General features: G+C 38.2%; 3 protein-coding genes across 4 annotated transcripts in view; 2 read left to right on the plus strand and 1 right to left on the minus strand.

Annotated features, from left to right (window-relative positions):
- The window catches only part of cylda (cylindromatosis (turban tumor syndrome), a), a 48,347-nt gene that overhangs the window by 30,858 nt on the left and 2,598 nt on the right, over positions 1-14,891 (plus strand). For both annotated transcript variants that reach the window (XM_034220814.1, XM_034220815.1), the window contains 3 exons: positions 330-438; positions 648-766; positions 13,984-14,200. In XM_034220814.1, coding sequence (XP_034076705.1) covers positions 330-438; positions 648-766; positions 13,984-14,200 — 445 coding nt within the window. The remainder of the gene's footprint in view (positions 1-329; positions 439-647; positions 767-13,983; positions 14,201-14,891) is intronic.
- Positions 2,982-7,759, minus strand: LOC117549166. The gene is made up of 4 exons (XM_034220817.1): positions 7,436-7,759; positions 6,565-6,687; positions 6,072-6,134; positions 2,982-5,616 (listed from the first exon to the last, which is right to left on the minus strand). The coding sequence occupies exons 1-4, from the start codon at positions 7,703-7,705 to the stop codon at positions 4,840-4,842; spliced, it is 1,233 nt and encodes a 410-aa protein (XP_034076708.1). The 5' UTR covers positions 7,706-7,759; the 3' UTR covers positions 2,982-4,839.
- On the plus strand, positions 8,069-11,614 carry LOC117549165. Its single transcript, XM_034220816.1, has 7 exons — positions 8,069-8,204; positions 9,143-9,267; positions 9,452-9,934; positions 10,128-10,347; positions 10,550-10,767; positions 11,226-11,370; positions 11,445-11,614. Exons 1-7 carry the CDS (start codon positions 8,144-8,146, stop codon positions 11,597-11,599), a joined length of 1,407 nt encoding a protein of 468 aa, XP_034076707.1. The 5' UTR covers positions 8,069-8,143; the 3' UTR covers positions 11,600-11,614.

Consider the following 14,891-nt stretch of genomic DNA (forward strand, 5'->3'; position numbering starts at 1 on the left):
CAACTTATTGATGCAAGAAATAAAAAAAAAATGGATCCTAAATTGAATACTTTCACATGGAGCAACTTTTACCTTTAATTCTCGAGGTTAGCTTATTTTATTTATGGAGTTAGTTTCTCCATACATGTAACATTGTTTACAATTCAAGCACATTTTTGATAAATATCGTACTGTGGACTTGTTATCGCGATATTATCGTACTGTGAGTTTTTGGTATGTATGTTTAACATCAGTCCTGAGCTCTTCTGCTCTGAGCTTTTCTGATATATCCAATCTACTATGATGATGTCCAAATAAAGTGTTCTCCTCTCTGTGTCTCCTGACCTCAGGCTCCCTCCTGCCTTATCATCCAGATGCCTCGCTTTGGCAAAGACTTCAAAATGTTCAACAAGATTTTCCCCTCTCTAGAGTTAGACATCACAGACCTTCTTGAAGACAGTGAGTTGTGGCTGATCATTTTTTCCAGTGTCTAAGTGTGACGTGTTTCTCCGATCGATGGTGCCTCAGAGCCGCGTGGCATTTGGTAATGAAATCCCTCTGAGCTGTCACTGCTACTCACCCGAGATGAAGGAACCCTTTTCTTTCTTTCTTTCTTGTGTCTTAAAGTACTTTTGTGCAGCCAGAATAAATGTGTCTTTGTCATCCAGCTCCGAGGGAATGTCGAATCTGCGGAGGCCTGGCTCTGTACGAGTGTCGAGACTGTTATGAGGACGGGGACATCACGGCGGGAAAGATTAAACAGTTCTGTGAAAAGTGCAATACGCAGGTAAGTAACAGAGCGCATTGCTGCAACACCAGCTCAACGCAAGCTAACATTTTAAAGGTCACCTATTATGCAAAATCCACTTTTCCATGTCTCTTCTATATCAACATGTGTCCCCTCTTCTTCATGTCTCTTCTACATCAGCATGTGTCCCCTCTTCTCCATGTCTCTTCTACATCAGCATGTGTCCCCTCTTCTCCATGTCTCTTCTACATCAACATGTGTCCCCTCTTCTTCATGTCTCTTCTACATCAACATGTGTCCCCTCTTCTTCATGTCTCTTCTACATCAGCATGTGTCCCCTCTTCTTCATGTCTCTTCTACATCAACATGTGTCCCCTCTTCTTCATGTCTCTTCTGCATCAACATGTGTCCCCTCTTCTTCATGTCTCTTCTACATCAACATGTGTCCCCTCTTCTTCATGTCTCCTCTACATCAACATGTGTCCCCTCTTCTTCATGTCTCTTACATCAACATGTGTCCCCTCTTCTTCATGTCTCTTCTACATCACCATGTGTCCCCTCTTCTTCATGTCTCTTCTACATCAACATGTGTCCCCTCTTCTTCATCATAACGTTTTTTTGGCTTGAGTAACCATTAGCCAATCACCAACCAAGGTAACCCCCCCCCCCCCACCTTATCACCTGAATCTCCTCCTAGAGCACCATTGTGTTCTTTTTAACCAAATATCTCTCAGAGGGGCGTGGGGAGGGGCTCCTTATTTTCATCTAAAGTAGGGGTGTCAAACTCAATTTCATCGCGGGCCACATTCGCATAAAGGTTGCACTCAAAGGGCCGGTTGTAACTATATAATATATATATATATATATATATATATATATATATATAAAATAATGTATTATATTACATTATTGCCTCTGAATTTCATTATTATCGGATAGGATAATAAGTTGGTAATGAACTACGTCTGAAAGCAAAAGTCCAGGGCAAATAATTGCAATTCTCTTCAGTGCGCATGTCACAAAACAAGATGCATTGTGGGACATGTCGTTTATGGGCAACCTGCTTCTGTAAAGTGGCATGTAACCGTATAATAAACGTATTATATTCTTTGCAAGCTCTTGCAGGGCCACATCAAATGAAGTCGTGGGCCGGATTTGGCCCCCGGGCCTTGAGTTTGACACCCCTGTTCTAAAGTAACAGACAGAGAATCCGCTCTTTGGAAACAGGGCTGAAACAGAGGGGATTATGGGTAATGCTGCAATGATCTGTTTGGTGTTTGGAGCACTTCAGAGACATGCTTTGTATATATCTGAGACCTGTAATATATTGATGAAAAACCGTATAATAGGGGACCTTTAAGTGTGAGTTAAAATCGTCCACTTGGGGGCGCCAAATCCAAAGCAATCAGAGCAGCAGTGATGTTGCAGCTTCTACAGTAGGTTGTAACACATGGTGCGTTCATTTTATTTGCCAACACATTCTGCTTTCTGATTCACGGCCATCAAGCATCGGAATATGCTTCCAACTTAAAACATGAACGGACTATCACTCTTTTACCAATATAGTGCAAACAAAAGTATATTAAGCAGCTTGTTTATCACACATTTGACAGTTTTTAGTGGAAATAACTTATTTTATTATAATTATTCCGCTATAAAGCCAGTTTTAATACTTTATACATCCGTACTTTCGTCTATTTCTTATATATTTATGTTTTAAGTGTGCTAGTGACAACACCATTTTTTTACTGTTTTTTTATTGTTTTGTGCCCAAGGACTACAGATGGAAAGCAAAATCTGGCATCTTCTCTCTTTCTGAGATGAATGTATTTTTTATGCATTGCCTTGATTTATAAACACATAATAATATACTGAAATATTGTTGGATTTATAGCTTAATACACTGCAAAAACTGAAATCTTACTAAGATGAAATATCTTAAATCAAGACAAAATATGCTTATATTTTGTCTGCCAAGATATTTCCTCTTACAAAGAAGTTTTTGCTGTAGTGAATTTCACTTCCATTAAGTGTTTTTTTACTTCATTATCTTAATGAGGTTTTATTACTTGTTTTTGAGATTTTAATACTGATTCTGAGTAAATTAATGTTTAAATTGAGAAATACCATAATTCTAAAGATATTAGATCAACACTGATAAGTAGAAAACTGCTTTTTCAAAGTCAGAATATCTTATTGCAAGCATTCTATCCTTTTTCATCTCTTAACATATTAAAAACAGATAAGGACCAAATGAAATTCATTGTTTTATTGTCGCTCTAAAACCCAGTACATCAATTAAGTATGTCCATATATGAAATGCAGTATACAGAAATAACAGCACCAGCCAAGTCAAACTACTGCATTAAGAACATTCTTTTCAGCATGTATTATTCTTCAGCAAGCTAAAGTGATTGAGCAATATGTGCAAACATCTCATTTGAAAAGTTAAAGTAGGTAACATTATTCAGGCCAAGGGCATTTAGCAAACATAAACAGCATTGTGATAAACACCTAAATGGCTGATAACATGTTATGTAATTAACATTTAAAACAACCTGAAAGAAAGACCCAGTATTATACAAAGATACAGATGATTTAGGTACACTGCAAACTATAATGCAAAACGCATCTGGAATCCAAACAGCTAACATTTGAATCTGCTAATAACATATCCTAAGTCAGGACCTTAGTCCTACATTTAAACCTGCTAAGTTTGCTTTAAATGTTTCAACATCATCATATCAAAGGAACACGCTATGAGTCATTTGAACTGTTGTGTAATTCCATTACATCCCCAAGATAGTATTTCACTTGTACATAGGTTTGGCCCTTTCTGCTGATTGTGTAATAAGAGGTAAAATCAACCAGCTTTTCAGCATCCACTAACTCAGTGGCCTGTGCAAGGTGTGGGACCTCAACTTGATAAGCCATAACATTTCTATCAAAGCATATGGACTGAAAAGGCTGATATTCCAAACAATAAAGCTTAGAATCAACAAGAAATATGCTTTTGACAAGTCCAAATTCGGGTGTATTACCATTTAGTACATTGGCAAGGATCAAGGACTTCTCAGTAATGTATTTATTACCATTTATCACAAGCCATTTCACTGATACAGCATGGTTAATTTCACTAAAACCTAGGAAGTCCCTCAATTTCCCATGTAAATATTGTAGATCTCTAACCTCAGATACAGGACCCATCTCCTTTTCATTTGAAAAAATTGGGTGCTTGGAAGGGTCAACATTTTGGCAGCTTTCATATATTTGGTTCTGATTAATCAAAGACTTGCATACATTTTTAAAATTGAGCTTGGAGGCCCATTGCTTAAATAAACAATGCTTAGACTCGAACCGCATACACATATGTCTGACCATGGGACCCAATGATTCTATCTGTGATGGCAAATGTATCATGTAATGCTGCTTAGGTGTAACATTGTGGTCTGGAAAAAGCTCCTTCCAATGCTTCAAATGACTTTCAATCAGTAACTTTAACCTTGACACAGTTGCAATGGTAAGAACAGGTGCAAACACTATTTGAACAATCTCTATTAAGTCCATTATCAACTGCATTGACTTTCAAATGTTCCAAAACAAATGGCAATATCCTCAACAGGACAAGCATTTGCCCTGATGACTGCCTTAGTTTACCATCAGTTGACATCAGTGTACTCGGAGAAATTGGGGATGGTCGATCTCTAACATCTAGAGGCGAATAAGGGAAACCAAGAATAGCTGAATTCACAGAGTCCAGATTTAACTCTCCTGACTGAACAAGATGATTCAAAACACATTTAATTTCCAGAGAAGCTATACCCTCAAGAATGACATGCATAATGTCTTGCGGGGTTTGCCGAATAATATCAAAGGATGAGAAGTCAACTAACTTGCTCCTTCGATTGATCCCATATGTTGTTCTAAGGCTGTTGCGAAGCAAGTCTGTGTTAGCCTTTTCTATTTCATCACACTGTCTGACATGATTCTCCAATGTTCTTTTAATATATGCATCCTCGTTGAATTGTGACTGCATGTCCTCAAAAGAACACTCACAGTAAGCAAAGCCCACTCCTTCTTTGAACCCTGCGAGTTCATGCTGTGCCAGGGTGTCACCAGAGAGAAACCATAGCACCATGTATTGTTTTCTCCCCGTTAATAGTTTGAATTTTAACACCACTGTACAATGCATCCATGTCTTCCTTTATTCTATTCAATATTACATCTACACCAGATTGACGGAGGTCTGCTGATTTAGCCATCGCAAGTAGCCTAATAGCAGCCAGCTTAGACCTGTAATTTGGATTTATATTTCCTAGGGTGTAGTACACCATTAACAACTTGTTCTTTGATGAAAAGGATCCTAGTGGATTACAGATCTCTATTTCGTCTGTATACAGAATAATCTGCAGTGCATTTGGTTTCTCTGAAAATAAGGGATGAGATTTTAAAAGAGAACCATCAACAAGGTCATGAAAAAAACCTTCACTGCACCTCTGGGGTACCTCTTCAATCATAGTCAAAATCCTCGGATGTAATAGGAACTGCTCTACACTTTTGACTAATGGTACATAATAAAATAATTTGTCTTTGATGACAAAATCTGTTGATCCTCCACGTTTCTTCCTGCATATGGTTCGAGCAATTGGAATTTCCTCTGCATCCACACAACAAAACTGCTTCCTAATAACACTGTTCTGGCGAAATGTTGTTGAAACGTTAGCAAAGGGGTCAATGAAACTGTCAAATATATCCATTGCATCTTTTCCAAGTTGATTGGTTGTACTTCCTGAATTCTTCTTTAGAACTTCCTTCATTTGCGTCCTGAGGTTGTCCAATAGTGATGATTGATACTGCTGTACCCCAGCAACAATGTCATTCATGCCTTTCTGAAAATGAGAGATTGAAAGCGATGTGATCAATCTTTGATGTTGGTAAACATTATCATGATCACTGTAGCTTTATGTGATATACAGTTTTGCTTATGACATAGACACAACAGTAAAGTGGATAACAAAGCACTAAAACTGAACTCGGCCATCAGTGAACCACTATTAACTGCTAACTGTGTACAGTAGGTAGCCAAATACTGTGCTCTGTTCTCAAAGAAAAACTAGGTCTAACTTAATATATGGCTACACTGTGTCTGGTTATAAATTGTAATAAAATATGGGAAATCCCTTACTGGGTTAGTCAGAGTGAATGGCTTGAATTTCTGGATAATAAATGCTCATTTGCATTTCTTTGTCGCACACAAAATATTTCCTGTTAATATGTTCTGAGAAGCAGATCACACATGGCATAATGCTTTTAGTCCAAAAAGGTTACATAGGAAGCATTTTACCTGTGACAGACGATGCTTGGATCGGGCATTGATAACAAAGGCAGTGGCATGTGTTGTCAGATCCTACAATACAAAATGTAGTAACTTGACATTTGCAGGTATAACATTACTCAATGTGACAGAAATATATAATCTTTAAATGTATGCACATCTGATGATAAAAAAACTGGTGACATGTGGTGAGCAAAGATAGATAATTTAATATTTTGTAACTCTGACCAAAACATATCAAACATTAGTACTCCAACAAGACAATAAGCCATTCTAACTCTTTATGTGTTCATTTAGTTTTGCTAGTACAGCACATAGAAATACATCTTCACATATACCTCTAGGTTTTATGAATCATTTGGTGAATTTAAATGAAATATTTCAACATAATATTGATATATAAATTATATGCTAGGCCAATATTAGCCACTACTATATCGGCCTGACCTTTATTTAGCAGCCCTTAATTTTCAGTAGATAGTCAACAACAAAGAAAACATACTTGGTGCACTGTGACAGCTCCATCTTGGTCGATGCCCATTTGCTCTTCAACTGAGTCAGGTGTGTGAAGGTTCTGATCCTCGCTGCTGGAGTCGGCTGGAAGCTGATCGGGTTGAATGTTGTCCTGTGTACAACATATCAAAGAAACAAGATTGTTTGAAATTGTAAAAAATTAAAAAATTAGCTTCACTAAAAGAGCAATTTAAATATGTAATTCCTTTCTATCTAAGATTATTTTCACATTAAACAAACTTTGGGGGCAAGAGTTATTTCAGCAACAATTATTAACTGTAAGCCGTAGCACTTTATCCATTGTCTGGGTAACACTCTTTATTACATTTTTTCAGTCCAGAAAACAAAACCATGAAACTTTTTTTTCTAATCAAATCTGAAAATCTATTTATTTTTGTTTTAAGTTTAATAGTGGGTAAAGAATTTGAGATTTATTTCTGATTTGCTAAAACTGTGAATTCAACAAATCATGTGCAGATCCTGACAGTGATGCATGCACCTTGCAGAATATTGCAGAGTGAAAAAGTGGAAAACCATAATTTTTGTGATTTACTGTTTTAGTAACTGTGGCCGAACACCAACGTAATGCATATTTTTAACGGTTTTTTTCATCCCCACAAAAACACTACATAGCTAACTGCTGAATTAAAAATATATGGTTGACAGATGCCGCCTGCTTGTAGCCTAGCAGATTCATTAGTTAATGCTAATGGTTTATAATAACTAAATGTGGCTGATCAGTATTGGCTAATGCTATCTGTAGCATCACAAAATGTACGAAACTAACCCTGTATCCGAGTGGCCACGTGGCCCAAACACTGTAGCTAACAATCTTAGCTGAATTAGCAGACGTTACTTACTTTTTGCTGCGGTCCTTGGGTTTCCTCCTGTCGGTTTTCATCTCCACGTGTGGCGTCGCCAGGTCTGGTGTCTTCAAGAAGATGTTGAAAGTGTCTTCTCTTTACATGATGGTAGAATGAGTTGTACACTCTATATTCCTCAGTGCATCCATCAATGCCACAGAGCAACCTGAAGTCAGAGCTGCGACTGTGCAGTCGATTAATATGGCTCAATAATAATTTCAGTGAAAAAGTTATAAAAACGCAGCAGATAACGCACCGCCAAAGCATCGTGAAATCTTCCAAAAGTTAACTATATTAAAACGTTTCTGCAGCAGGCCATGTACACGTTGGGGAAAATAACTAATGAAGTGGGTTTATCACATTCTCTAGCTGTATGGGGGAGGCCGGTGAGTCGTCTTCCTATATATATATATACACGTCATAATAATGCCTGGGAATAACTTGTGGAATGATGTGCATCTAGAAACAGATGTTTGAAATGTTACCTATGACCGCATCAGTTATTAATATTCCTAATATTTGCAACATATAAAATATCTCTGTCACCCCTCTTTAAGAAATGGTACCTTCCAATGGGAACCGCGAAGAGGGTCCGTTAAGGGCGTGTGTTAGGTCAGGTGCACCTAGCTTCAGGACGTTGCTGGCTAGCTTTCCTTCAGGCAGAAGACTGAACCTCTGCAAGTGATTGAACATTAAAACTACGCCATGGATGAAAATGGAAGAGATATCACATGCTTGGATCCTATAGCAACTGCAGCATTAAAAGGTAATGTAATTTTGTATTTTATACTGCACCTCTCCAGCAAGCTTTACATTATTTGAATCGGTTGGACTTAGCTAGGCTGGCTACATATCTAGTTAACTTAGCTAATATCTACTGTAAGCTGTTAATAACGGCACAATCGACAAATCGTGGTTAACATTTTAGTTGATACTGTTTTATTGCCAGAAATAATGTCAAGAAGCAAATGAGCCTTCCACAACTGACAGTAAAGTATTTAGCATAGCCATCTTTGGCGCCCTTATTTGTTGTACACTAGCATAGCCATCTTTGGCGCCCTTCTTTGTTGTACACTAGCATAGCCATCTTTAGCGCCCTTCTTTGTTGTACACTAGCATAGCCATCTTTAGCGCCCTTCTTTGTTGTACACTAGCATAGCCATCTTTGGCGCCCTTCTTTGTTGTAGACAGCATTTACAAATGCGTTGTTGTATGATAGTGCAGTGCAGGCTATTGAAACTACACTGTCCTTTGGATATAAGCAGGCTTGGGACGTAAATTATGCTTATTTGAATAAAGATTTCAAGGTAAAGACACTGTTTTGAAAATAAGTTTAACTGTGTTTGCTCTTAAACATCAAGATTTGTTTTATTGTACTATAAAAGATGCTGAAAATGTATAACTTTTATAGCCTATGAGATTTTACACATTTGTGTTATGGATTTATCCTAACAACATGCCTCGTTTATTCATTTCCCTGGTGCATTTTCATTTGGCCAAAATAACTTTAACTCTGGATGAACCTATTGTAACAGCAATTTTTTCAATCAATTATAAGTAAGTGCAATACATTTTTAATGTTAAAGAAAATCTTGTGAAGCCAGCCAGAAATGTACATTACTCTTTCATTTTATGTATTTAGATAAATATGTTATTAGTTGCTTTTTACCTTATTATTAACTGTGTGGTTAAATGTGTTTTCAGCTGCTAATATAAGCAGAGACATGCTGCCCAGCCTCTCTAAGGAGGACTTGCGTGATCTCCTTCCCGGGCCTGAGCACTTCAGAAGAAGAAGAACCATTTGGAGACTCAATCATGATGAAAATGAGGTAATTCCAGATTCTAACATTTGAGGGACTTTAAACCTGTTACCAAGTAAGCCTTTCCTAGTCATCATGCAGTTATTTGAAGTGGAGTTTTTTGGTTGTGTTGATTTTTGTTGTTGTCACAGCGTAGTGCTCTTTCATTGTAAATACCATTTTATATATATATATATATGCATCTTTTATACAGGGCCAGGAGACAGACCTGTGTAGACCGAGTACCTCCCATGGGACTTGTGATTTCAGCCCTATTCCTACCCCCCAACCTTCCTTGTTTCCCTCCTCTTCCTCCTCCTGCCCCAACCCCTCTCCATCCCCCGTCTTTTCTCCACCCTCCTTCTCCTCTCAAAGCCCACAACCCCAACATGGTGCCAGCAGAACCGTACAGCTTCCCAGTCCACTGTATGTTTTATACACAGACACAGAATTGGAGCAATCACGAAGCACCTTTTCTGAAAAGCAGCGTGCTGGAGAAGAAGGAGACTACGTCCTTTCCAAAGATCTTCGCTGTCGATTAATCAGGAATACAGTCACAAGCATGCTTTCCATTAAAAGAGCAGCTGGGGATGACTTTAACTATCCATGCAGCCGTGAACTCACTGTAATGGCGAAGCGTCTGATTGAGTACTACCCAATGCTTCGGGACAGATCTCAAACCAGTAGAGCTGAGTGGGTATGTCACTATTCAAGTTTTCAACTCATGGTTCAGACAAAGCACTGCAATCATTTGCCTATCAAACTGGGAGTGATGTGTTTTATCCAGTTCAATAAGAGCTCTGTGCAACTGCTTGTATGGTGTATTTTGTTTGATACAAGTTTGTTTTATGTGAGTTATAACAGAACCTGTTGTATGTCTGTCTTGTAAGGAAACTGTGAAAAAGCAGCTTTTGAAAAGGGTCCAGAATGTGACAACCCCCAAAAAGAAGCAGGGTTCAACTCCTTCAAGAAAGAGGCCTAGGAGTTTAAGCTTTCAGAGCAGCCATGAGACGTCCACTGATGAGACTGATGAATCCACTGCATCAACCTTGATCTTGGAGAGATCACCACCATCTCGATGCAGCACCCCGGAGGCTGAACAGTTATGTGGTAAGTACATAAATTGAAATAGTAGATAGTTAAATCTCTTCAAGAAAATTTTATAATATCAATAAGTTATTTTAGAACCCTTTTTTATTCAAGATTACTCATCTATGTTTGCCCTGTGTCAGTCACTATGGCTGTTTGTGTGTTAATGTCTCATTTAAACTTTAACATCAGAAATGAAAATAGTGGGGTTTATGTTTTCTAGCATCAGAAACTGAGAGCCCACAGACCCAGGCGAGACACTATAAGACTCTACAGGCGATGTATAAAACTAAGGCCAGACCGAACAAGATGGATGTTGCTCAGCTCCTGGACCTCGAAATCCAAGCGAGAAGGGCCTTCATTGACTCTGATGTTACAAAGGAGCAGGACAGGCCTTCCAAGATTCTTAAAGCTTATCCTTGCTTTGGAGAACTGGATCATGTAAGCAAATGTTGTACAACTATGCTTCCTAATTCAGATAACGTTAGACCAAATTTGAAATGAGAAATGGTGTGACAATTAAATCAGATCTGTCTCATTATTTATAAATGAATGACTCAAATATGCTTATTGAATACAAATATGTATTCTGCATAGATATATAAAAACCCTCCACTTATTTAAAAATAACTAATTTCACAAATGTGCTTCTGATACACACAACATTATTTTGTTAGTATTATTGGTCCACAATACGTATTTAAAAATAGTGTGTGCATAAGACATACATTTGCAGAAAAACACATGTTTCTATGTGCATATTTTTGTTAAGTGACCATTTAAATCACATTATACACATATTAATCTTTTTTTGGAAATGCAGTTATGAGACGAATTACTAACCTTTGGAATGTAGATTTTAATATTTCTTCTACATATTTTCTCTCTCGTTGTTTTAGCTAATGGATGAACTACGGCGGGTCCTCAATCAAGGCAACTCCCACTTCTTAACGGAACTTAAGACCCGGTGGGGGACCTTTTGTGAGAGGGCACAGTTTTATGGAGTTTTCAAAAAGCTCATGAGGCCTCCGCAGCTTGACAAAGGTGATTATTATCTCTGACCATGTCTGTTTATTAACTGACTGCAGGAAACGGAATGACACTTTTTTTTTCAACAGTAAAGCACTCAATTGCCATGATGAAGGCTTTACCAGAGATGTTCCCATCACCTCTGGCCCCACCCAAGAAGTTAAGGCACGCAAGTGAGGCTCTGCTCCACGTCCTTGAGGTAAGAAAATGTATAAGAATTTTCTCATGTCGATACAAAGAGTGAAATGTTGTGATCATATTTGTTTCCCTTTTTGTGACGATTTCTTTGTCTGTTTTTGTGTCAGTCTGCAGAAGACCCAAACACCTTTCTTCAGACACGACCACTTTCCAGCCCTGTTGTCATCATCTGCGAAACCAACTGTATACTGGCCATTGGAACCATGCCCGTGCTCATCTTCCCAAAAGAGGACATTCATGAAAGCGTGATGTATCTCATGGCATGTTATTACACCTTTCACCTCACCTATCCTAAGTGCATTGCAACACTCCTGTCTGTGGTGCAGACAGAAGTCCTCTTGGACGCCATTCACGACCGTGACATGACTACTTCATACAAAAAGGCTATGGCCGACTGGAAAAAGTTCATAAGCGATTAGGGCACTTATATATGAGGGGCCGCTAGGGACAATATTCAGAAATACCGTTCACTTACACATGTGAAACACTCTCACACACACAACTGAAACCAAAATAATTTACAAACATATGTAAAAATCTCTCATATACACATATGAAACGCTCTCACACACATGACATCCAAAGTTATTCACATATGAAACGCACTCACACACGTGAAACGTACTCACACACACACCTGAAACGCACTCGCATACACCTGAAACGCCCTCACACACACACACACATGAAACGCACTCATATACACATTAAATGCGATTTCAATATGTTGTGTGAGAGGGATTTCAGTTGAAACGGAAGGCATCTCGCCTTTTAGAAATGTGCGCTTCTTCGCAGTTTTTTTTTTTTAAACGACTTCCTTTTCAACCGAGATGCCTTCAGATTCAACTGAAATCCCTCTCACACAACATACTGAAATTGCATTTCATGTGTATATGAGTGCATTTCATGTGTGTGAGAGCGTTTCATATCTGTGGGAGAGCGTTTCGTGTGTGAGAGAGTTTCAGGTGTGAGTGCATTTCATGTGTGTGTGAGAGCGTTTCAGGTGTGAGTGCGTGCGTTTCACATGTGTGTGTGAATAACTTTGGATTTCATGTGTGTGAGAGCGTTTCATATGTGTATATGAGAGATTTTTAGATATGTTTGTAAATTATTTTGGTTTCAGTTGTGTGTGTGAGAGTGTTTCACATGTGTAAGTAAACGGTATTTCTGAATAATGTCCCTAGCGGCCCCTCATACTTATAGTCCTATTGAAAATTGTTCGCTGAGTCAAAAGTGTCATGAGATTTCACTTGTGTTGTATTTTACAGTGAAAGAATGTTCTCTTTTTTTCTAAAGACATATCTGATGACTGACCTTTACTACGCAGTTTGAAAACAATAAAAACATTAAAAGAAATCATTTGAGACTCATTTTTCTTTAAGCAAGCAGTCAAAGTTTATATCTTGATAGGATTAAAGATTTTTGAAGGTTTTGTCTCTACGTTTCTTGGTATTTAGCCTTATTTTAAGAATAGCACCGAATGCTGAATTTAAGTAGATTTTTCTACATATTAAGAAAATAATTCTTAAATCTTATCTTGTATCAAGACAAATATACCTGTTTAAAGTGAAGCTGCACTGGATTTAAGAAATGTTGCCTAACATAAAATAGAATTTTGGGACAATAGCAGTAGAATATGCTGAATTCAAGCACATTTTCCTTATAATAAGATTATATTCCTTCCTTGCATCAATTCAAATGTACTTATTTTTGGTTTAAAAACACTCGTTTTAAGATATATGTAGATATTTTTAGGCTAGATATATTTACTTGTTTTAAGAAGGTCTTGGCAAGTGAATTTTTCTTGTTCTGTTGGCAGATAATTTTTCTTATATTAAGTAATATATTACTCATTTTATTATTTATTTTACTTGTTTTTTTAGGCTTAGTTTTTGCAGTGTAGCCCATCTGGTGGTATGAAGCCTCAAATGTACTTCAAAGCTTTTATTTACAGTGCTTCCTCTCCTCTATCTGTTTTTAATAATAATACATTAAATGTTTATAGCGCTTTTCCCAGTGCTCAAAGACGCTTTACACGAAACTGCACAAAGAAAACAAACCACAAACAGTAGTCCTAATCCAAGTGTGAGTTAAGTTCAGCTCGAGTGAATAAGTGAGTTTTGAGAGACGTATAGTTCATATACTGTTCATCACTTCATGCTTTTATCACATGGCAATACTTACGTTGATGTACAATGTTGTAACAATTGTTATGCTATGACTATTGTGTTTGCTTTGTTCAGCCCTTTGAGGCCTTTCTTGTGATTTGGGGCTGTAATACTTTTGGATTTGATTTGATACGCCACAGTAACAGTCTGATGCCCCCCCCCCCCCTATTTACAGTGATTCTACTCAATCTGTTACATGTTAGGCATATACCGCTCATACGTAACAGTGCGATGCTATTTTTAATTTTTTTACTGATTTCAGGTCCATCTCCACCCGAGGAGGAAAACCCACCGGCACGGGAAGCTGTCCGTCCCCAAGGAGCTGCAGGAGGGCTCGGGGCGGCAGGGCTCGTTCCCCCGCCAGAGGATGGAGCTGTTCGCAGTGCTGTGCATCGAGACCAGTCACTACGTGGCCTTCGTCAAGTACGGCAGCGCGGACTCCTCCTGGCTCTTCTTCGACAGCATGGCGGACCGCGACGGTGGGTGTCATCACGGCCTTCTGACGCATGATATCTCGCTAGTCAGACCAGGATTATTTAGTTGTCTGTAGAATGGTGCAAATACACTTAAAATAAATCAAACAACTAAGAAAAAGTAGGGAGGTACTTGCATTACTTTACTTCCTTATTTCTTTCTTTATGTTTTCTTGATGTGTTAATGTTGCACTGTTGGCATTTTCCATTGCCAACAGCTACACTGCTGCTTTTGTGCGTATGAAAATGAAACCTTTGTATCATGAATTCAAGGTTCAAGGCTTTTATTGTCATGCGTACATAGCTACAGTGTAGTTATCACAATGAACATCTTAGGTCACAGGCTCCTCCTCCAACAGAGCAACACAATAAAACAGATAAAATAGTGCAAGTGAATAGAATAGAATAGAAATAGTGCAGAATAGTCTATATACAAGTAATTTGAATATTGATATATATATAAGTTGCAAACAGATGAATGTTCCGGATGTTCTTTCCAAAGTTCACGTGTTTAACAGTCTTATGGCCTGTGGCATGAAACTGTTGTTATGACATCAAACTAATCCCTGAAACGAGACCCGGTGGATATGTACAGGAACAGGACATTGTTTTTGTTCCAGTGGCGACAGAGTTTCACACTGCGCAGCGACACAGATGGTTTTATAAGACCTCGCTGAGGAAGATGCTGAAGTCATGA

Source organism: Gymnodraco acuticeps, unplaced genomic scaffold (assembly GCF_902827175.1).
Source record: "Gymnodraco acuticeps unplaced genomic scaffold, fGymAcu1.1, whole genome shotgun sequence".
Taxonomy (NCBI): domain Eukaryota; kingdom Metazoa; phylum Chordata; class Actinopteri; order Perciformes; family Bathydraconidae; genus Gymnodraco; species Gymnodraco acuticeps.